The sequence below is a fragment of the Leuciscus leuciscus genome (genome assembly GCF_965113295.1).
Source record: "Leuciscus leuciscus genome assembly, chromosome: 24".
NCBI classification, from domain to species: Eukaryota; Metazoa; Chordata; class Actinopteri; order Cypriniformes; family Leuciscidae; genus Leuciscus; species Leuciscus leuciscus.
In genome coordinates, this window is record NC_138723.1 from 29,031,839 (window position 1) to 29,054,849 (window position 23,011).

At 38.2% G+C, this 23,011-nt stretch overlaps 2 protein-coding genes and 1 long non-coding RNA gene across 3 annotated transcripts in view; 2 read left to right on the forward strand and 1 right to left on the reverse strand.

Annotated features, from left to right (window-relative positions):
- Positions 1–9,045, reverse strand: part of LOC309489360 — a 92,985-nt gene extending 83,940 nt beyond the window's left edge. Inside the window, exon 1 of the long non-coding RNA XR_014202393.1 lies at positions 8,862–9,045. This is a non-coding gene — a long non-coding RNA (uncharacterized lncRNA). The remainder of the gene's footprint in view (positions 1–8,861) is intronic.
- The window catches only part of rasgrf2a (Ras protein-specific guanine nucleotide-releasing factor 2a), a 39,050-nt gene extending 22,461 nt beyond the window's left edge, over positions 1–16,589 (forward strand). Inside the window, exons 15-28 of the mRNA XM_082157943.1 lie at positions 796–888; positions 2,217–2,599; positions 3,098–3,217; positions 4,924–5,013; positions 5,091–5,197; positions 7,687–7,799; positions 9,326–9,386; positions 9,453–9,556; positions 9,666–9,750; positions 11,434–11,631; positions 11,732–11,811; positions 11,896–12,013; positions 12,098–12,166; positions 13,271–16,589. Of these exons, the coding sequence (XP_082014069.1) occupies positions 796–888; positions 2,217–2,599; positions 3,098–3,217; positions 4,924–5,013; positions 5,091–5,197; positions 7,687–7,799; positions 9,326–9,386; positions 9,453–9,556; positions 9,666–9,750; positions 11,434–11,631; positions 11,732–11,811; positions 11,896–12,013; positions 12,098–12,166; positions 13,271–13,369 (1,720 nt within the window). The 3' untranslated portion in view covers positions 13,370–16,589. The remainder of the gene's footprint in view (positions 1–795; positions 889–2,216; positions 2,600–3,097; positions 3,218–4,923; positions 5,014–5,090; positions 5,198–7,686; positions 7,800–9,325; positions 9,387–9,452; positions 9,557–9,665; positions 9,751–11,433; positions 11,632–11,731; positions 11,812–11,895; positions 12,014–12,097; positions 12,167–13,270) is intronic.
- Positions 16,590–16,861: 272 nt separating this feature from the next.
- ckmt2a (creatine kinase, mitochondrial 2a (sarcomeric)) lies at positions 16,862–22,894 on the forward strand. The gene is made up of 10 exons (XM_082158072.1): positions 16,862–16,990; positions 18,231–18,414; positions 19,829–20,027; positions 20,780–20,875; positions 20,964–21,185; positions 21,568–21,653; positions 21,952–22,075; positions 22,215–22,349; positions 22,444–22,569; positions 22,649–22,894. The coding sequence occupies exons 2-10, from the start codon at positions 18,272–18,274 to the stop codon at positions 22,763–22,765; spliced, it is 1,248 nt and encodes a 415-aa protein (XP_082014198.1). The 5' UTR covers positions 16,862–16,990; positions 18,231–18,271; the 3' UTR covers positions 22,766–22,894.
- The last annotated feature ends 117 nt before the right edge of the window (positions 22,895–23,011 follow it).

The following is a 23,011-nucleotide window of genomic DNA, read 5'->3' on the forward strand; positions in this document are numbered from 1 at the left end:
AATGTAAAATGCAAATAAATGCTCTGAATACCTGACCTTGCTCAGTTTTTGTAATGTGTTTTCTATTGTAGAGTGATGTCACTGATGAAAGTTCATCATTTCAAAGCACACAAACCTGTGTTGATAATTGATAATGATTGTAATCAGGGTTTGAAATTTACTTTTTCACTCACCGGCAATTCGGCTGCTAAATTTTTAAGTTACCGGCCATTAAGAACTTCTACTAGCCAAAAGAAGAAGAAATTAACCAGATTAACTAAGTCACAGCTATTATTTATATTTATATATAAAATAACTTTTCTTTTAACCAAATGCTTTTTAATTTTCGCTATGGCTACAATGCAAGTGAACAAGCGCGCCGTTATTTGTTGCGTAGTGACGTGTGTGTTCAAGTAAGCCAGAAATACGCAGATTCTGCACAATACGCTGTATTTAATATATCACTATGACTCACGACTCACGAGTTGAGCATTTGCGCTAAATCTGCGCAGATTTGGCTTACACAAACTTTTCCAGCAAAATGAATAAACATAATAACACGCCAAATTGGCTATTGATTTGACAGCGTTACCCGCCAAAGTAAATTTTTACCCGCATTTGGCAGGTTGGCGAGTGTTAATTTCAAACCCTGATTGTAATTGAGCAGTACAGTACACTTAAACATCAGAACTTTTACAGTACACTGAAAGATGGATGTTTGGATCCATCTGTGTCTTCAGACCACAGAACTCACTCTTTTCCCTCTAAACTCTGCTTCCCACAATCCTCCTGTTCCTGCCTCGCTGTCACTCACAGGGTTCAGTATCATTCCTCCGACCGTTTGTCCATCTCCTCCATCTGTCCAGACTACAGCCTGAAGATCACAAGCCTTGCGCTGGACCAGTCCAAGTAACTCATCCCTCGTCTCTCCCTCTGTTTTTGTTTTACATGTTTGTGGACTTTATTTTCCCTTCTGTCCATTTTATTATATCAGTCAAGGTTTCTTGTCGTAATTTAGTTTTTCATGATCATTTTCCACTCTCTTTCTGACCGTTATAGTTAAACAGGTTGTTTTTGCTACTGCACCTTTAAGGCTTCTATATGTACATTTTTATTTTAAGGTTAATTTCTGTTTTAAAACAAAAACTGGTATTTCTATAAAGGAATATCTTATTGTTAGACAGACAGACAGAGAGATAGACACATAGATAGATGGATAGATAGACATAGACATATAGATAGTTAGATAGATAGATAGATAGATAGATAGATAGATAGATAGATAGATAGATAGATAGATAGAATGACAGACAAACAGACAGAAAGAGATAGATGCATAGAACGATAGACAGACAGACAGATGGTTGGATGGATGATAGATAGATAGATAGATAGATAGATAGATAGATAGATAGATAGATAGATAGATAGATAGATAGATAGATAGATAGATAGATAGACATATAGATAGATAGATAGATAGATAGATAGATAGATAGATAGATAGATAGATAGATAGATAGACATATAGATAGATAGATAGATAGATAGATAGATAGATAGATAGATAGATAGACATATAGATAGATAGATAGATAGATAGATAGATAGACAGATAGATAGATAGATAGATAGATAGATAGATAGATAGACATATAGATAGATAGATAGATAGATAGATAGATAGATAGATAGATAGATAGATAGATAGATAGATAGATAGATAGATAGATAGATAGATAGATAGATAGATAGATAGATAGATAGATAGATGGATAGATAGATAGATAGAATGACAGACAAACCGACAGAAAGAGATAGATAGATGCATAGAACGATAGACAGACAGACAGATGGTTGGATGGATGATAGATAGATAGATAGATAGTTAGATAGATAGATAGATAGATAGATAGATAGATAGATAGATAGATAGATAGATAGACATATAGATAGATAGATAGATAGATAGATAGATAGATAGATAGATAGATAGATAGATAGATAGATAGATAGATAGATAGATAGATAGATAGATAGATAAATGGATAGATAGATAGATGTAATAAACAGGTTGTTTTTGCTACTGTACCTTTAAGACTTCTATATGTAAATGACCTCTGTTGTGAAGCAGGGATTAATGTGTGCTTTTAAACATAAACTGGTATTTCTGTAAGGCATGTTCTGGTTGTGAGATGCATTTATTCACTTGTTTCCATCTTACGCTGATGGTTTAGGTCCCTCGAGCTCTTCTTCGCCACCAACCAAGGCCCCTGGAGCGGAGAGCACCTGAACAACAAATCCCCTCGTCTCTGTCGCAAGTTCTCCTCTCCTCCGCCCGTCTCCATCCCCTTACGCACCTCTTCCCCCATCCACTCCCGAAAGCTGTCCCTCAGTTCTCCTGTGAGCTGTAAGAGCGGCGCCTTGGACCTGTCGACGGCAAGCAGCCCGACGTCTACGTTCACCCCCGTCCTGTCGTCTCCTCCCCACACCTGCACTAAAGCCCCGCTGGACCTCAGCCGGGGCCCCGGTTCCCCCGAGCTCAGTCCCTCCACCCCGGAGGAGGAGATGCCACGCTTAGATGCGTTCTGTGGGAAGCTGCGGCGGAGCATTCGAAGAGGTGAGCGCTGTTGTGGGTCCTCTGTCGTTCAGCCTCAAATTCTCTCCATATTGAATGGAGAACAGCTCGTCTGAAAGCCAGAGCGACATGATAGCGTGTTTACTCTACGCTTAGAAGGATATTAAACATGGAACTGATTAAACATGGACGACTCTTGTTGAGATCTTATGTGGTCTCCTCTCAGGGCTCTTGAGAGCATTTTTTCTTTTGTCAAACTGCTTGTTTGAGCTGTTCATCTCAATTTTAGATGGATGGATGGATGGATGATAGTAGATAGATAGTAGATAGATGGATGGATGGGTGGATGGATAGATGGATAGATAGATAGTAGATAGATGGATGGATGGATGGATAGATAGTAGATAGATAGATGGATGGATGGATGGATGGACGGACGGACGGACAGATATAATTGTAAATGCTCTATTTTCTTTGTTTATGAATGATAATAATTCCACATCACCCAAAACTCATGACTGGTGTTGATGTTCCTGACAGCTGTACTAGAGTCAGTGTCGTTGGACAAGTTCATTCCGGAGACGTCCAGTGATTCTGGAGACATGTCCCCGTGCCGCTCGCCATCCACACCTCGACACCTTCGCTACAGACAACCTGCAGGTATTCTCAAACACACAGACTCCACACTCTTCCCCTGAACTTCACATGTTACTCAGTGTTTCTTACAACAAATACAACATCTAGTTTAAGTGCAAATTTAACATTGTTTTTTTATACTTTACCTTTAAAACATCTACTCTACCAGTCAAACTTTTGGACACAATTGGCTGAATATATGTTTCTCATTTGTCATTTTCTTGTGACACAAAATATATATTTTCATTTATTTTAACCAGTGTCCAGCATACATGTGAACTTCTTCAATACGATTTAAAAAGTGTCCTAGACTGCACATTATCTTAAAGTCCCCCTGTGGTGAAAATACAGCCTTAAATGTTGTTTATATGCTTTAAGACAAACCATGTGTAAATTCATAAGTCGACACCATTGCTGAGTAGCCAGGAAATCCAGACCTAAATCTGAAAGATTAATGGCGTCGACTAATGAAAATCGGCCAGCTCGAGGGGCGGCACCAAGCATGCATTTGAAAATCTCACTGCACGCAATTGGATAACACTACGACCAATCACAACAATCCCCATACGCATAGCTACCAGCGGAGCTAACTGGTAGATTAGACTCTTGCCGTATCCGGTCGGCAAAACAGCAAAAACGCCCTTCTTGCAAAGGAACGATTCGAGCGGCGTCTTCTGTTCCTCTTTTAGATAAAAAGCCATGTCTAACTCGTTCATTGTAGCGACCAAAGCCGTTTCAAACAACTGGTGTTCATCCATAGCCATCTTGCAATGTTTACTAATGACTTCGACGTCACAGCGCTGTCGTCATCTCGCCTCTGGCCCGCCTATATCAGATAACCCCATGTGATTGGTGCAGCTCAGATCGAGGGGCATATTTAATGAGCATCATTACTCGACACCAGAGTAACTCGCTGAGCAAATTCAACTTGTGCTCTCGCGAGAACTCTGGATCAATTGCTGAGTATTTTCTCCTTAAAACTGCAGTGAAGACAGTCTCAAAAACACGCTTTGAAAGCACTGGTGTTTCTGACGTCACAAACTACCTTGTAACCAATCAGATCAACGTGCCGGCGGGCTTTCGCATATCATTAACAGTGAACTAGCAGGGTAGGCTCGAGAGATGCCAGGTTATCCGGTATATGTTTATGTCGATATGAAAAATCGGGTAGATTTAGCAATATAGCCGTGTATGATGTATATTACGATGTTATGATGAACTATATGCCTTTCTCCACTGTTGTTCAAAGCGTTTCTGATGATCGTTAGAAGGCAGCTGTCTGACTCTGAGATGTGAACGGGAACATAGTTTATGTAACATTAGCAACACATAGTTGTTTGATAACATAGTCAAATGCTAATCATATTAATTACCGTTATGTGTCCGACATGGTAAAGAGCGATATCATTGTGCAGCGTGTACAGTAAGTTGGTCGAGTGGATCTCTGAGCTGAGTGAGTGAGTGAGTGGAGGTGGGACTCATTTGCATATTCATAGAACCGTGTATACTAAATAAGGCAAGGGTGTAGAGTAACATTCAAGATATTTTAAGGCATGAAGAAAAAAAAATTCACAGGAATTTTTTTTTTAAATATGATCAAAGATGAGTTTTAAGGGATAAAATAATTGACTACAGGGGGATTTTAATTTCAATAAATGATCTGCATGGTTTGGGAAAAAAGATTGGAGTTTTCTTGTTTTACAGTGTTGTCTCCCGTTGTGTCCTCATAGGTCAGTGTCCCGAGAGCTCCCGCTGTGCCGTGTCCCCCGCGTCCGCCTTCGCCATCGCCACCGCCGCCGCTGGACACAGCAGCCCACAGGGTTAGCCTCACTGAAGCTGATCTCCCAGTTCTCTCTCCTCACGCTCACACACTTCTCCTGCCATCTCTCTCATTCAGGATTCACCAACCCAGAGAAAGCCTACGATAAAGAGTTCCTCATCCGCAGGGCCGCCACCAACAGAGTGCTCAACGTTCTGCGCCACTGGGTTTCCAAACACTCACAGGTTTGTGTGATCATTTCCAGCCTGCCAGTTTCAGTTCCAGGAGCCATTTATCATTCATAATAGAGACACGACTTGCAAGGAGGACGCTACAGGTGAAGAGGGTAGAGATCTAAAGCAGATACTCTCCCCTGTTGATTAATCACAGTACATTGACAATTGTTTTGTATTACAAATTACCCAACGTAGTAGCAAAATTGTGGAAGCACTTTATTTTACAGTCCTGTTCCACATGTACATACTATGTACTTATTACAGTAATTATAATAACTGGGTTATAGCTTGGTACTAAACCTGAACCTAACCTTAACCCAGTTACCTTATATTACCCAGTATTTTCTTAGACAAGAACACTGTAAGTACACATACTGTAAAATAAAGTGCAATTCAAATTGTTTATTGTGATAAAGCAATGGATTTAACCTTAGACGTAAATTTTATGTTAATATTTCAATAATTTAATGACACAATCGCATAATGCATTACTAAGTAATTAATTACCATAATTTAATTACTTTACCCTTGAAAAAGTAAAGTATGGGATTACTGCCTTTCCAATTTTCCTGTAATTTAATTACAGTTACTTCTGATGTCATTGCATTAAACACAGTATAAGGACAATTCGATATAAAACAAGTAGATGTAACATCAAATTTACGTCTAATGTTAAAATCTATGTGACCTTCACCCTTTAAATACTTTAGTCAGTTCAATAATAATTTATGCAATTATATATTATTTATTTAAAAGAATTAAAAGAGCACTTTCAAGTCTCTGAACTGGTATTTGTCAGAGAAAGTATTTTTATTTATTTATATTTAATTATAATGAAATGCACGACGTGCTTCACTCTGAAACTTGCAGCGCATCAGACTATACAGTTATTTAAATAGCTCTATTTGATTTGATAATTATATTGCAAATATCATGGAGCCCCGTTTATTCATTTTAATTTAACATTCAATATAATTAATTATCAACTTTTCATCAACTCACAAACCCTCTTTTTTTAAAGTAAACAAAATGGCATTAAACTCAAAACAGTAGATTGCTATTGTTACCTGTGCATGATTATATGATTTCTCTGATCAGCGTTGAGCATGTGACTCTATCAGGACAGGTCTCAGACCTGCTTCGCTCTTCAGTCCTTCATCATGTGCAGGAGTGACAGCGCTGAAATGTCAGCGGACCCCCGAGGGCCCGGCGCTGTGAACATGTCAGGAACATGCGTCCAGTCAAATCTATTACATCCTTTAGCGTGCGTGGCATTTGAAGGAAGCTGGTGGTTTATTTACTGTAGTATGTCTATACTTCAGGCTCACAGATGTTTGAGTAAGCAGGCAGTTATTGAGAAGATGATTATCTAGTGATATATGAATAGTGAGTATTTGATTGACTGATGCTGATATCTAATGTAACGCCGATAAACTCAATCCTGTACTTTACAAACTAAGAGGTGATTCTTTTTCAAGCTGCTTTGAAATATTAGATATTGTGAAAAGCACTATTCAAATAATACGGTCTTGGATATTTACTCAAATTCACTTGAAAATGTAAAACTTATTTTTTCTTCTATATTTAAATACACTACTGTTAAATAGTTTGGGGTCAGTAATTTATTTATTTTGTATTTTTTTTGAAAGATATTAATATTTTAATTGAACAAAGATGCATAATATTATGGAAAGCTTGTGTCCGCCACGGAATTAAACAAATTTAAAAGATAATTTGTCTGACAATTCAGATTTTTTTTTTCTTGCAATTGCGATTTTAAATCCCGTACATCCCGTTCTTCTCATAATTGCGTGATATAAACTCTTAATTGCGAGTTATAAAGTGCAGTTAAGAGGAAAAGTGACCTCACAATTCTGATATTTTCTAACAATTACGAGTTTATATCGTGCAATTCTGACTTTATAACTGCGATTTTATAATTGCGAGAGAAAAAAAATCTGAATTGTGAGATAAAAGTCACGATTACCTTTTTTATTTTTTGTTCAGTTGCGGAAACAAGCTTTCATATAAAGTTGATCAAATGTGACATTAGACATGTATAATGTTACAAAAGATTCTATTTCAAATAAATGCTGTTCTTTTGAACTTTCTATTCATCAAAGAATCCTGATTTTTTTTTTATCATGGTTTCTACAAAAAATGTAAGCAGCACAACCGTTTTTAACACTGATAATAATCAGAAATGTTTCTTGAGCAAATAATCATATTAGAATGATTTCAGAAGGATCATGAGCATGCACACAAACACTAGTTTTGTGTTAAATTTGTAAAACCCAATGCATCAGTAACGGTTGGGTTGGTTCGCATTTACACACTGTGTTCAGGTTTTATGGCCATAAAGTACAGGAACATCCTGAATTTGAAAAGGGCTCAGCAGTGACTCTCAAGACTCACGAGGCACTGGATGCTAGCCAGAACGGCCACTACATCACACAAGCCTGGTCATTGCAACTCCATGTGTTTGTCTGTGTTTGCAGGACTTTGAGATGAGTGCAGAACTGACGACGGCTGTGGTCGCTCTTCTGGAGGAGGTTCTGCGAGATCCAGATCTTCTACCACAGGAGAGGAAAGCTGCAGCGAACATACTGAGGTGAGGCTTCCTCTGAGGAACCCTTACAAATCTGAGAGAGAGAGTTTGACAGATGGGTGGGATAATTCACCAAAACACCTTATGTTAGCTGAAGCGTGAACACTAGTGTTTAAAAGTCGGTACGTTTTTTGAAAGAAGATTCTGCTCACCAAGACTGCATTTTTTTATAGTGAAATAAAAAAATATTTTCAAATAGTGAAATATTATTACAATTTAAAAATAAAATGTTTTCTATGTGAATATATTTTAAAATGTTATTTATTCGTGTGATCAAAGTGTCACATGATCCTTCAGAAATCATACTAATATGCTGATTTGCTGCTCAAGAAACATTTCTGATTATCATTAGTGTTGAAAACAGTTTTGCTGGTTCATATTTTTGCAGAAACCGTGATGCTTTTTTCCCAGGATTTATACAAAGTTCAAAAGAACAACATTAATAGAAATCTTTTGTAACATTATAAATAACTTTTGATCAATTTAACGGATCCTTGCTGAATAAAAGTATTATTATTAGGGCTGGGAATCAATTTAAAAAAAAAAAAACTAATTAATTGCACAATTTGCTGTAATTACTTGCAATTAATTGCATTTCCCGCAAGCTTGTAATCATCAATATTTAAACTTAGAATCACCTAATTAAACAACACAGGGAAAAAAGGAACAGAAAATAGCCCTATAATAAAATAATATTAAACATCAATATATCAATATATTATTCTTTTTCAATAATCAATCAACATAATCAATTTAACAGATTTTATTTTATTTTATTTTTTACTTATCAAAACAAAATATAGTCCTTCAAAGCTATTATTACCAGAGCATGTGATCAGAGCAGGTCATTTTACCATTGTTGCCCAGCATGACTATACCAGCTCAGCAAACAGAAGTCTACTACTGAGAAATTTCATGTTATTTGAGCGGACTTTGCTTTTCCAGTGCGTTTCGAACGCTTTTCGAACGTTTGGGCCGTTAACGACAGAGCAGAACACGCAGCGCAAACACGGAGTGGAACATTGAGCAGAGAGCGCAGCAGTGCGCCGACACACACACACACACACACACACACACACACACACACACACACACACACACACACACGGAACGGAGAGCGCAGCGCACACACGGAGCGGAAAAGACCCGCTCATGAAAGCAGCGCGAGAATGAAGCCTGATCGCCGCACACGGAGGGGCGGGACGGCATATTTTCGGCCTTTTCAATAGCAGCCGCAACTGGAAATCATTAAAACAAAAAAAACAAAAAAAAAAGTTATGCGTTAATTTCTTTTTTTTTCCTTTTTTTTTTTTTGTTAAACATCTCAAATTAATCGCGAAGATTAACGCGTTAATTCCCCCAGCCCTAATTATTATAAGTAAAGTATATTGAATGGTAGTGTATGTGAAAGGCAAGACTTAGGAGGAATGCTATGGGATTTTGTGGATTTAAATGATAAAATATGTGTTCAATGGGGAGCAAGCATGAATAATGAAATGAATTTAAATAATTCTTTACTCTTTCCCCAGTGCACTTTCTCAAGAAGAGCAAGATGATTCCCAGTTGAAGATTGAGGATATTGTCCAAATGGTTAGTGTCACCGCACTGAAGTGTGTATAGATGGATTTCTTGTGTAATTTTGCGTGTGTTTTCTAGTCCGAGTGTCCGAGGGTCGAATGCTTTGAGTCGCTGTCGGCGATGGAACTGGCGGAACAGATTACTCTCCTGGATCATATCGTGTTCCGGAACATTCCATACGAGTGAGGATTCCATCAGAGCATCAATTCATACTCTAGAGTGTTTGATTCATAAATTGTTGGTGATTTACTCTATAGTAGTGTTTGATAAAGATGTTGGATGTGTTTCTAGGGAGTTTCTTGGTCAAGGCTGGATGAAAACGGACAAAAGTGAACGGACTCCGTACATTATGAAGACCAGTCAGCACTTCAATGATGTGGGCAAAAATTATAATCCATAAACATCAAAAGATCAGTCACACATCCTCAGATTTTAAAATAATAATGACAGAATGTGTCAGAATGACTAACTATTTTTAGTCATTTAAGCAGAAGCTTTTAGAATAAAAGATGGTAAAGATAATTATGTACATCAGGGGTTCCCAAACTTTTTTTGTCAGCCAAACCTCTTAGACGTAAAATATTTACTTGAAGCACCAGATATTTTAAGATATTTCAATAATTTAATGGCACATCTGCATGCTCACAGATGTCGATAATAATATTTAAATTATTATTAGATGTATGTTTTAACTATAAAAATAAAGATAAATATATTACCGTTGTAAATTACAGTTGTACTGTAAAATAAAAAATATTTGGTAGTTATGATAATGAAGTCTGCTGCATGTTTCAGAGTGAATTATTAAGTATTATTTTTTAGTACAACTGTATCCAATTATACAGTTAATTAAATTGCAGCCTTTGATTTGAGAATCACACTAAGTGATAAATTGCGATTATCGTGTAGCCCCGTTTATTTATTTTAATTTTACATTCAGTATAATTCATTATTAGCTTTTCATCAACTCACAAACCCCCATTTGGGAAATCCTTGTGTAAATATATAAAGATATACACATTTTTAAGACTAAAAAAGACAACATTAAACAGCAATTGCATGCATTTAACCCTTGTGTGTCAATTTAAAAAGTTTGTCTGATTTCCTTAGAGAACCAAAATTTGCGGCAAAAAACTGCCAGATTTGGTCTCATTTTAAAGACTTTTCACAGGTTATAGTTGAATTAAAAAAAGAAAAATGTAATAGAGGTTTTAGTTTAGGAAAATTATTTTTGAACATTATTTTATATAAAATATATATTTTATAAAACATGTTGAACTAAAAAAATGCAAGAAAATAAAGCCATAAATCTAAAAAAAGTTGTGTTCCAAATCTGAGGTTGATATCTCAAAAAAATGAGCTTTCAGTAAGATTCTTCAGTACCAGACTTTGTCCATTAGATCCGAGTGAAGCTCCAATGGCATAGAGACAGCGCTGGGATTTGTGATATGTAGTACAGTAGTAGTACTCAAATATTACACGCACACACACACACACACACACACACACACACACACACACACACACACACACACACACACACACACACACACACACACACACACACACACACACACACACACACACACAAAAAAAATTATACATCCACACACCCACACAATTATAGCTGCATAATTTATCCAATTGGCTTTATAATACGCAGAAGCAGAAAACAGGAGAAAGCTAGTATTTGCTTTATAGGCCAAACCTGAGAAAATGGCACCAGCTTTTGAAAATAAATAGTAAAAATAGTAGTTTTGAAGCCTCGCCAACAGAACACAAGCCTATTAACAAAGACTGACTTTAATGTTCAAAGTGTAACAATTTTGTGTGCCTTGTGTAAGATAGATATAGTAAAGGAAATGAAGGTAAAATAGCCAAATTCCAATAAAAATACACACTTTTGCCAAATGTTGCCATTAACAAAGGCAAAATGATCAAAAACAAAAACTGAAAAAGACAAAAAGTCCTTTAGGATGCACAAGGGTGATGCTATTTTCCTTCATGTGATGTGTGTCAGAGCAAGTCAATATAACTGAATGATCTTTTTTTTCTATAGATGAGTAATCTGGTGGCGTCTCAGATCATGGCTCAAAGCGACGTGAGCTCCAGAGCCAACTCTATTGAGAAGTGGCTGGCTGTGGCTGATATATGCCGCTGTCTCAACAACTACAACGGCGTCTTGGAGATCACGTCCGCTCTGAACCGCAGCGCCATCTACAGGTTAAAGAAAACATGGGTCAAGGTCTGCAAACAGGTGGGTTGAGAAAGCCTCAGAGATTCTATAGGATTATAAGTATTTTTTGTGTGTGCATTTTGTCCATTTTAACCATGCATGGATTTTTGTTTATTGTCAGACCAAAGCTCTTATGGACAGGCTGCAGAAGATAGTTTCAACTGAAGGGAGGTTTAAGAACCTGAGGGAAACTCTGAAAAAGTGAGTTTGTGTATGTTAGTTTTACACTGAATATAAACACATACACTGTCAAATCAAATGTATGGTGTGGTATTTACTCCACAGCTGTAACCCTCCGTGTGTGCCCTATCTGGGCATGTACCTGACGGATCTGGCGTTTATCGAGGAAGGAACGCCCAACTTCACCGAGGAAGGGCTGGTCAACTTCTCTAAAATGAGGATGGTAAATTCTGTCAGGATTTTGAAGGACAACAGTTCACAGTTTGTGGTCGTCAGTAAAGAGCTGTGCTTTTGTTGTCCTTCACAGATCTCACACATAATACGAGAGATCCGACAGTTTCAGCAGGCGCCCTACAGGATAGACCTGCAAACCAAGGTACGCTCATGACATGTAGCGAGACCTCATGGACGCTGTAGATACAGAACTGCTTTAGGTCAAGTGCTCATGCACACTTTTAACCCTGTACTGCCTGACTTACGAAAGAAGTCAGAATGTTTTCTGAAATTGAACTGTTTATTAAACCCTTAGACAAAAAAAGTTTGCATGCATGTTTTTTGTTTAGATTCATATTGAATGCATCAGGATTATATAATATGATATAGTGAAAATATGGAGGGAAAACAGCTAAATTTTATTCAGAGGCCAAAAATGTTTAGATTCATATTTTATGCATTAGGCTTATATAGTATGATATAGTGAAAATATGGAGGGAAAACAGCTAAATTTTATTCAGATGCCCAAACTTAGCAAAAATATGCAATTTGGTGCAGATGTTGATATTTTATGGCCAGAAAGTGAGATGAAATTCTTTATAACAGTATAGACTACTTACATAAAATGCAATTAATATCAGTTAATATTAATATCAGTTGTCTCTCTATATCTGCCATTAGTACATCTTAGTAATATGATATTTAAATGCTTAGTTTTAAGATCAAAAGCACTTTTTTTTATAATGCAATGCAATATTGAGAGATGAACAAATACGTAAACCTTCCTCGAAAGCCTGATGATCATGTTTGATACTCACATTTTAATATGATAAAAAAAAAAAAGAAAAAAAGATGCATGTAGAATCAAGTAAACCTAAGTTACTTAAGTCCAGTAAGTGTTCATCTTGAAATATTGCTAACAATATTGTTATTCGTATGTTTACTTAATAAAAATCAGTAAAGATTTCACAGCAAAAACTCACAAGCTGTTATTTTTTATACAATTATACTAAAAAAGTCTAAACTATCCGTCAGACGACAGAAGGCATGAGGTAGATTGTGTACAACAGGTTTTTTAGTAACGTTTTGATCATGTTTATAATTTACAGGCCTTAGAAATTTGCGTGTCAAATATGACGCAATAGGCTTTATAAGGTTAAAGACTTGGTTTTCAATTCACGCAACTAGACTTAAAACATGAAAGGGAAGTGAGCCTCAGTCTGAACCAAGTGTGGAATCGTGTAGTGATTGACTGTTCTCCTCTCAGGTAACACAGTTCCTCCTTGATAAGACTCTAGTTATGGACGAGGACACACTTTATGAACTATCTCTGAAGATTGAGCCAAGAATCCCTCCTGCCAACTAAACGTGACGATAATGTTTACACCAGACGCAGATATCAAGTAAGAAGCTTCTGTGGGAATCTATACTTCCATCTGAACTAAAGTCTGTCTATTATTAGAAATGACAATCTATCAATTTATTTACTTAATTGCATAGAATTTCGTATTGTGAATTTTTTTGCTGTAAACTCAGGTATAAATGTGCCTTTTTTAAAATATTATGTACAGTTATAATATTCCGGAGTGCATATTTCTAGCATGATACATTTTAATATCAATTTGATAATCTCTTGAAATGTTTTTACCTGAATGGCAAAATATCAGTTCCATTTTAAATGTCAGATCATTAGTATAATGAGAATCATTTTTGTATGTGTAGAAATGTCTGTTCAGATATCAATAAATGACATCACAAGTGTGAGATTGATGTTTGCTCGCTGGTCCTATTTTGACAAGCAAGTTTCTTAATCACATTAATATCCGCCCGTATGTATGACAAACATGAAACATCAAAGCTCAAACAATCACTGTTTACCAAAAGAAATATCTGTCATTTGTTAATGTTAGGTGTCATTCGTTTACACAGCATGAGGCTGCATTTGCTCTTTTAGCATGTTTTTGTTTGTAGAAATATTTGATATTTTTGGCATGTGTTTGCATGAATCTGTATTTAATATAATTTTCAAAAATACAAAATTAATTTTCATTATATTTTTAAATATTTTCTTTATCTTATGGATAAACAATAGCAGTTTCTATTGTTCAAAGCATTTGTTACGTACGTTCTACACTTAACTCTTTCCTACCAGTTTTTTTTTTTTTTTTACTCTTTCCCCGCCATTGACGGAATTTTCCGGCTTTCCAAGTTTTCACGGTTATACGGTAGGGGGGCGCTATTACACATCTTCTCAAAGAGTACTGAATCTCCTGATCAAACCACAGGCGAAGAAGAAGCAGAAACAGAAACAAGCGATATCATATGTAAGCAGATCCATAATGCGATCCGCAACATTAAACGGCATATAAATCAAAACTGCCCACGTTACTAAATGAAATGTCGACCCAGGACGAGATACAGGACTGTGAAGCTTTGGGGGTGTTGATGTCAACTCCATCTTTGTTTTGATCATTGTTTTAATCCTTTCTGGATTCTTTGACAAAAATTTGATTTTCTCAGCTTTTTGCTCCAAATGTTGCTTTTTTAATGAAAGTTACCCACCTTCAAGTGTTGATAAAAAAAGAAAGTATGAAGCTTGAATAAAGCAGAGGCTTTGTTCTTTATTTTGATATATTGCATATTCAAATATTCATACAATATATTCTGGGGGCCATGAACATTTTGTGAATATGATCAAAAATGCTGGTGGTGGCTGGCAACTTTTTACAAAAACGCTGGCGAGGAAAGAGTTCAACAAAGTTGCCAGCCAGCGCTAAGATTTTTGATCATTTTCACAAAGTTTTCATGCCCCCCAGAATATATTGTATGAATATTTGAACTCTCAATATATCAAAAGAAAAGAACAGAGCCTCTCTTTTAAACAACAACAAAATATTGTATTCTAGCTTTATACATTCTTTTTTATCAACACTTGAATGTGGGAAATTTAGCCTGACAAGCCAGACCTACATCAAGATGTTGGGTCTGGGAACGCACCATTGGCAGGGCTCAATCCGAGGGGCGGGATAAACGGTTGTCTTTCAGATTGCCTCAGATTGCACGCAATAGGACAGTGCTACAACCAACCAGAGCGTTTTCCCAACAGCGGAGCTAACGTTAGTTGATAGATTAAACTTTTGCCGTATCCGGTCAGCAAAACTACGAACACATCTTCCTTTTTTAAGAATGACTTAAGTGCCATTCTTTGTTCTTTTCTCAAAGAAAAGCTTAACTCCAAGTCCTCCAGAGTCGCGGCTAAACCCGATCCGAAAGACTGTTCTCCAGCAGCAGCAGCTCTTCTTTGTTTTCAAGTAGCAGGGAACCATCGCAACTCTGCCATCATTATGTTAAGCCCGCCCACCGACTCTATACACGATGTGATTGGCCTGACTAGAGTTTGGTATTTCCCAGGGGGCCAATGTTTCATAAAACACTGAAGCTTCCCCGGGCGCTGCCATTGATTAGAAGACCATCACCTGCTGTTAGCATTCCATTGACTCCCATTCATTTTGGCGTCACTTTGACAGCGAATAACTTTACATCTGAGGCGTTTAAAGACTCCATTTGCCCATTATTTATTTCTAAAGCAACACGAAAATGTATAAAAGGCTCCATTACCTTGTATCTTACGTTATGGCCCCGTAGAAGCAGTTTTTGTAAAAATAGGCTAACGATTGCGTCATAACCACACGACTCTCTGTCGCACAGTAGAGAAATTACCGTATGGACAGCAAGAGAAGCTCGCGGGCAATCGCGGGGACGTGGAGGCAAAATGACAAAATAATTAATCAGAATACTTAGCAAAAGTTTCTCCTGCTCCTAGCTCATGGACATTTGGAGTTGCTAGACGACACTGGCTGCAAAATAAAATTTGCTGCTGCAAGGGTGCGTCTAGATTTCTAGGCTAGGGAAGTTTAATAAAAAAGCAACATTTTGAACAAAGAGCTGAGAAAATCCCATTTTTGTCAAAGACTTCGTCCACAGATGGAGTAGATCAAGTCCATAAACACCCACAAAGCTTCAGTCGTTTCCTCTTCATGGGTTCGACATGTCATTTGATAACGATATTCAGTTTAAAATTACATGCTGTTGAATGTTTGATGACCACGTTAGCTTACATGTGTGAAACATCTCTTGTTTCTGCTTCTTCTTCGCTTGTTTTTGGATACTATTTCAGAAGATGCGAAATAGCTCCCCCTTACCATAGGGGTTCTTAACTCTGGCCCTCGAGGTCAACTTTTCCTGCAGAGTTCTGCTCAAAACTAATCAAACACACCCCAACAAGCTAATCAATAATAGATTCAGCAGAATATGTACATTTCCCTGTCTATTTAATTGGTTATATATGCGTTTATTTTAACTTCTACCTGGAAAACAGTCATTATTGAGAACTTTAAACTGCCTGCGTTGTTGTTTTTAATTAAACAATGTTCTTGACTCATGCACACTTCCTGAAGGAGTGTCTTTACCTCTTTTCATACAGTATATGAATTCACATTCATGTCTTTTTTTTTTAATTACCAACATAAATGTACACCTATCCATGATGTAACTGTAAATTATGAAATAAAACTTTTTTTGTCTTATCTTCTGTATGCTTGTTTTCTATTATGCATTCAAAAGATCAATTAAATATATCAATCTGTCTATCTATAATTCTGTCTGTCTTACGCATCTACAAGTTGTGATAGTGATTTCAAATAAGTATTGTAGAAGTCCTTACTTTTTCCAGGTAAGACTAAGAAGTTTTAAAGAGCTGATAGTGGTTCTATTTAAGAGGTTGCGTATACAGTGCAAAATGCTGGACCATGGCGGCAGGTCTCAAGGACAAGCCGGACGCCAGACATGGGTTATGACCTGGCAATTACGTGGAAGAGGATTGGCCATCAGGTCAGCTTCTAATCCCATATCCTGGGAGGAGCGCCAGCTTCACCCACAGACTGTGTGCTTTCTGACACAGCCTACTGTAACAGAGGACACTCTACAGGTAAAAAAAACTCTTCTACTACTTTATCATACAAAAAAACCCAGAGAGACCTAAAGCTAAGTTTGAGAATAAGGAATTCTGTTGACTGGTAAGAAATAGTTTTCATTGATTTAGATTTTTTGCTTGGAGATTTACTGTACTGCAGTGTATATTTAATCGATGTTTTGATTCATTTTAAAACTTGACTGTAAAATACATTGCAGATACCCATAAGGCACAGATTACTTTTTCAACACGAAGCATTTAGTGGAATCACTGTGCCTTCTTTAAGGACATTATACAATAGTTTTATCATCTTACATGTATGCATTTAGCAGATTTACAGAATCAATTCGCAAACTATATTTGTAAAGTACAATGCCAGGTCTATCAGACAACTAGATTATTCCATAACCCAGCTATAGCTATCAAACCCTAAGAGCTAGATTATTATTTAATGGTGTTCTCCAAACATTATAGACTAATCCTTGAGTTAAAAGCCTAATAATCCCCCACAACTCCGCCAAGAGATAGACTTTAAAGCATGGTGGAGTGCTGATGGGCCACCTGTTCAGAAGTATCACAGAGTTTTTGCTGTTTTATGTAGATCTGAGTTCAGGCTGCCAGATTCTCGTCTGGTCTTGTGAACACTTGTGTGACCGGTTCAGAATGTCACGGCTGAGCACGAGGCCTCAGGATAGACCGATGCCAGTTGGGGCTTCGTTCCAAACACTTCATGTAGTCTGCTAGTCTATTAATAACACTTTCACTTTCCCAGTTTTGTCAACGGGGGTTGAATATGTCAAGTCTGTCACCAAATGTTATAGTTTAAGAATCTCCCTTAGATAGATAAACCTATATAGATTGACCAATGCTCTTAATATTTTGAGGGATTGTCTTTAGTGTGGCTTGGTTCTCTTTTACAAAATATGACGAAATCATATTTGGCTTGACTACTAAACTATGCCCTGTATTTAAGAACATTCTCTGGAACATTATACAAATTTCTCCATAACTGTCCTTTAGTAATGGACGAGTTTTTGAGATTTAAGATGTAACCAATGCAACCACCTATGCTAAATAGATGCAAGCATATTCAGGGAGTCTCTAAATAAGGTAACCAGTCACAAACAAGCTGCCATTTAAATAAGGTGAAACGTTTCACCTTAGGGCACCATCTGTTAACTAACACAACATTAGTCTGAAATGAAGTATTCATTGCTATGATCATTCTGAAAACCTTGCCACTTTGTTCTTCCAGTGCTGACCCGTCAGAACTTTTTGACAAGAAACGGTGTGAAGATGGCAAGCTCATTCGCCAAGATGATGTCAAGCCGTGGCTTGCTCATGGCGAGCATTGGAGCCGGTGCGGTGGCAACCGGTTATCTATTGAGTGACAGTGCTGTCATCTCGGCAGAACAGAGGAGGAAACTATACCCTCCCAGGTAAGCACTAGTGGTGAATTAAATTATATCCCATTGATAATACTGCATGAAATATAGCAAGTCATTGTATAATAAATGTCTAGACTCTTGCTTGCTTTATTTGTCACTTAAACATTGCTTATCATGTCTGAATAAAATGCACGAGAAGCTAATATGTTTTTAACATTCATCAAATGCACCCAGAAAGGGTACGTTTCTATTCCATCAGAGTTAACTTGCACCTGTTCTGTGATGGAAAAAAATATGATCAGGCGTAGAGGTCATGATGTACTTTGTGATGAAGTGCCAAACGTTAACTAAGTGAAAGGTAAACGGGTGGGAACATGACACTTAAGTAGCTTATGTCTTTTTCCACACATCACACTCTTCCACGCTAATAGATGCCAAAGATCAAATCAGATCAGCAGACCAAGACTGAAGTTTCTCGAAGGAACCTACTGTTGGTCTTTTAGGTTGATCCAACACCCTGATTCATACCTTAACCTTCAACTGAGAAACTACATGAACTGTTTCTGATTAGTCAGTCTCTTGTCACAGTCCTATTAGGCCTTATGTAGTACCGCTCCCTTTTTGTGTTCTGTCTTCCGGTTTGTATTTCCACAGTATAAAGGAAAGAACTTACGGATTTATGAATGAACCGTTCATTTTAAAATGTTCCCGGTCCACTGACATCTTTTATGTCATCCTCTTCAAACATAACAATGCTCATATGATAACTTTCGTTAACTCTACGATAAGTAAATCCCCTTCACCAGCTAATTACTCTCCGACGGCGATGCCATAGAAGTATAAAGAGCTACCACAAAAACGGAGGTTCAAACCTAAAATTCTAAAGATGGCTGCACGCTTGTTTCTCTGGCGTATAAGGGCTGTAGGTTTTGGATTTAGGCCCAGTTCACAAGAAGTCCATCTGCCCTAAATGCCACTCTCAGACTTTGCGATCCTCTAAGTCCACACTGACATAATCCTGGATATACTTTCGGGTAGTAATCCCACTATAAAGTCTACACTAGTGTAGTCTCGTGACATGACTGAATTATCATCAAGTGTGCTGTTTGAGCCAGGGCCAGTGACTAGGGGTGTGCCTGAAGCCTAAATCCGTATTCGGGAAAGGCACGGAAAATGAATAACGCATTCTACGGAGCCCCAAAAGGGACATGGTTAGGCTTGCTGCGGTAGCCTGTTAAAGTACATCAGATTACAGAGTGTTTCACAGAGTACGTGTGATCGCGGCTCCCTGATGCCTGCAAATTATATACAATATAATTAACAAGATTGCTTCATAACAAACTCCTAATTTCTACAAGGATGCCATGGCTGCCAACAACTTGGACATAATTTTCCTCTCAGTCACTTTTTCCACAGGGTCAAAGACATGACATGACTCAAGATGTGACATTGTGTTTCTCAACAGTGCTGACTTCCCTGACCTTCGCAAACACAACAACTGTATGTCCAGTGCACTGACCCCTGCCATCTATGCCAAGCTGAGGGACAGGATTACCCCAAACAACTGGACTCTTGACCAGTGCATTCAGACAGGTGTGGACAACCCCGGTCATCCCTTCATCAAGACAGTCGGTATGGTTGCTGGTGACGAGGAGAGCTATGAGGTACAGCAATACATTCAAAATACCTAAATGCATAAAATATCCAACTTCTCTTCTCAAGAAAGTTTTGTTCAACCCTTGCTGAAAAGACCAGCTGGTCAACAGCATGCATTGTATTTGGGATGCTGACTTCTTAAGTTTTGCTGGTGAATGTTAATACTATGTTGGTCTGCTATCTAGACCAGCACCAAACCACTACTAAACAATATAAACAAGCATGTCCAAGTCAAATTTATTATTGTAAAAACTGGTCTTTTCTACAAGATCTGATTTTGCCTCTCCTGTCTTAAAGGAACACACCGACTTTTTGGGACATTAGCTTATGAGGAGCAGAGTTCGCTCAGAGTTGGAGTAAATCACTCCGCAGAAGTAGCAGTGCTTCGCCTTCTGAGAATATAGTTCCTAGTATGTATACGGTTAGAAGATGGCTGTGTCTCATGTGACCTTGTTATTTGTACACGGCACGCTGTGACTATACAAATCACAACATGTATATAGTAAAATGTTGGCGTTATTTTGTCACTTATTGGGAGCAGTATGCTAAGCTGGAGCCATTTACCTCCAGTCTTTGTGCTAAGCTAGGCTATCGTAGGGTGCGTCAGACAGAGTTACAGCACGCACGGAGATGAAAAGGGTATGTATGGACTTATCTAACTCTGGGGGATACGGTGAATAAGCCCCAAAAAGTCGGCGTGTTCCTTTAATGTCTTGCAAACTAATTAGGAGAGACAACGCCCTTGACTTCTCTGTTGCAGGTGTTTGCTGAAATCTTTGATCCTGTAATCAAGGATAGACACAATGGCTATGACCCAAAGACTATGAAGCATCCCACTGACCTGGATGCCTCCAAGGTGCACATCTGTTTTTATCTCATCGTGTAAAATGAGTTTCTCAGAGTTCCATTTGATTCTATTTTCTTCCTGGTTGTTTATCTTGCAGATCCATTCAGGCGTATTCGACGAACACTACGTCCTGTCCTCCCGTGTGCGCACAGGCCGCAGCATCCGTGGCCTCAGCCTTCCCCCTGCCTGCAGCCGCTCTGAGCGACGTGAAGTGGAAAGAGTGACTGTCCAGGCCTTGGCTGGCTTAAAAGGAGACCTCTCTGGACGTTACTACAGCTTGACTGAAATGAGTGATGCTGACCAGCAAACACTTATTGATGTGAGTTGCTTCCATAAAGTTATTTCTGTCATGGGATATTTTGGTTCCGACTGGATTCTAGGTTTAGTTGATAATGTGATTGGGTTTAATGGAGTTGCTTCCACACATCATGATGCTGAACTCTTCCTTTCATGCTGGCATGGCTTAGGAGCATTTTCTCTTTGACAAGCCAGTGTCTCCTTTGCTCACTGCATCTGGGATGGCCAGGGATTGGCCAGATGCTCGTGGGATCTGGTAAGGCTAGAGTGAGAGAGAAGAAGCCATGGTAGCACAGCCCTAACAATCCCCACTCTTCCAAGTCTTTTATAGGTTGCCTTTTCCCCTTATTCTGCTCTACTTCTCCAGTTCCACCTACCTTTGTCTACCTTTCATCCTTCTGTAGGACCACTTTCTGTTTGACAAACCTGTGTCCCCCTTGTTGACTTGTGCCTTTATGGCCCGTGACTGGCCAGATGCAAGAGGCATCTGGTATGGCTTTACGAAGTTCTTAGCATGACTTGATCACCATTTGTGTAGCTAACAAGATAAGTCACATAAGATATATTTATATGTATATAAAATTCTCACTTTTGCCTGCAAGTAAAGCACTGTCTTCAGATAAACCAAAGCTTAAATTCTATGTAAGATTAAATGCATGTCATGGAACACTATTGCAAAATGCTCTTGACTTCATAAAGCATGAATGACTTACTGGCATGGCTGACAAATGACATTTTGGTTTTGAGCAAGCTCCTTCTTGTCTCTTAAACATCCAATCATTTGCAAGGCATAACAATGAGAAGACCTTCTTAATATGGATCAATGAGGAAGACCACACCCGTGTCATCTCCATGGAGAAGGGTGGCAACATGAAAAGGGTGTTTGAGAGGTTCTGCAGAGGACTCAAACAGGTAAAACCACACCACCTTCATGCTTGTCCATTAACCAAGCTGACTGCTCAAGAACATATCTAGAGCAGTATATTTGATCTGTAAAATTGTCCTGTAAAGTTAATGTCTTTCATCCGTTGGCTGCTTCTCTGTTGAACAGGTGGAAAAATTGATTCAGGAGCGAGGCTGGGAGTTCATGTGGAATGAACATCTTGGTTACATACTGACTTGCCCATCCAACCTAGGCACTGGCCTCAGGGCTGGAGTACACGTCCGCTTGCCAAAGCTCAGCAAGGTAACAGTAATTAGTTTGATCTTATAGTGAAAGCTTTGGGAAAGATGGAGTATTGAATGGCGGAAACCTGTCTAATTAAAAAAATTGCCTGTAGGACCCTCGTTTTGGCAAGATCCTGGATAACTTGAGGCTTCAGAAGCGTGGCACTGGAGGTGTGGACACAGCTGCGGTTGGCGACACTTTCGACATCTCAAACCTTGACCGCCTGGGCAAATCCGAGGTAGGTCATTCAAGCCAGTAGGTTAATATGGATATTTACATGCACAAGATTCTGGTGTAACTCTGCTTTTCTTTACCAGGTGGAACTGGTGCAGATGGTCGTCGATGGTGTCAACTACCTTATCGAGTGTGAGAAGAAGCTGGAGAAGGGCCAGGATATCAAGATTCCCGCCCCCATCCAATTTTTTAAGAAGTGAGCAACAATCTTCTGATGAAGGTTGGATCCAGTACAGCAAAGAGAAACATGGACACTCCTTCCACCAATCCCAGAACTGAAGGTCTTATATGTATAGAAATCTCAATAAAATGAACCCTACAACTACGAATTATTTATCATCTCTTATCTCAACCACTTACATCATGTGAACACAGCAAGCAATTGCTAGAACTCTGCTATTACAATCAACAAAGACGATTTACTTGGTAGACGCATAGATAGCTTC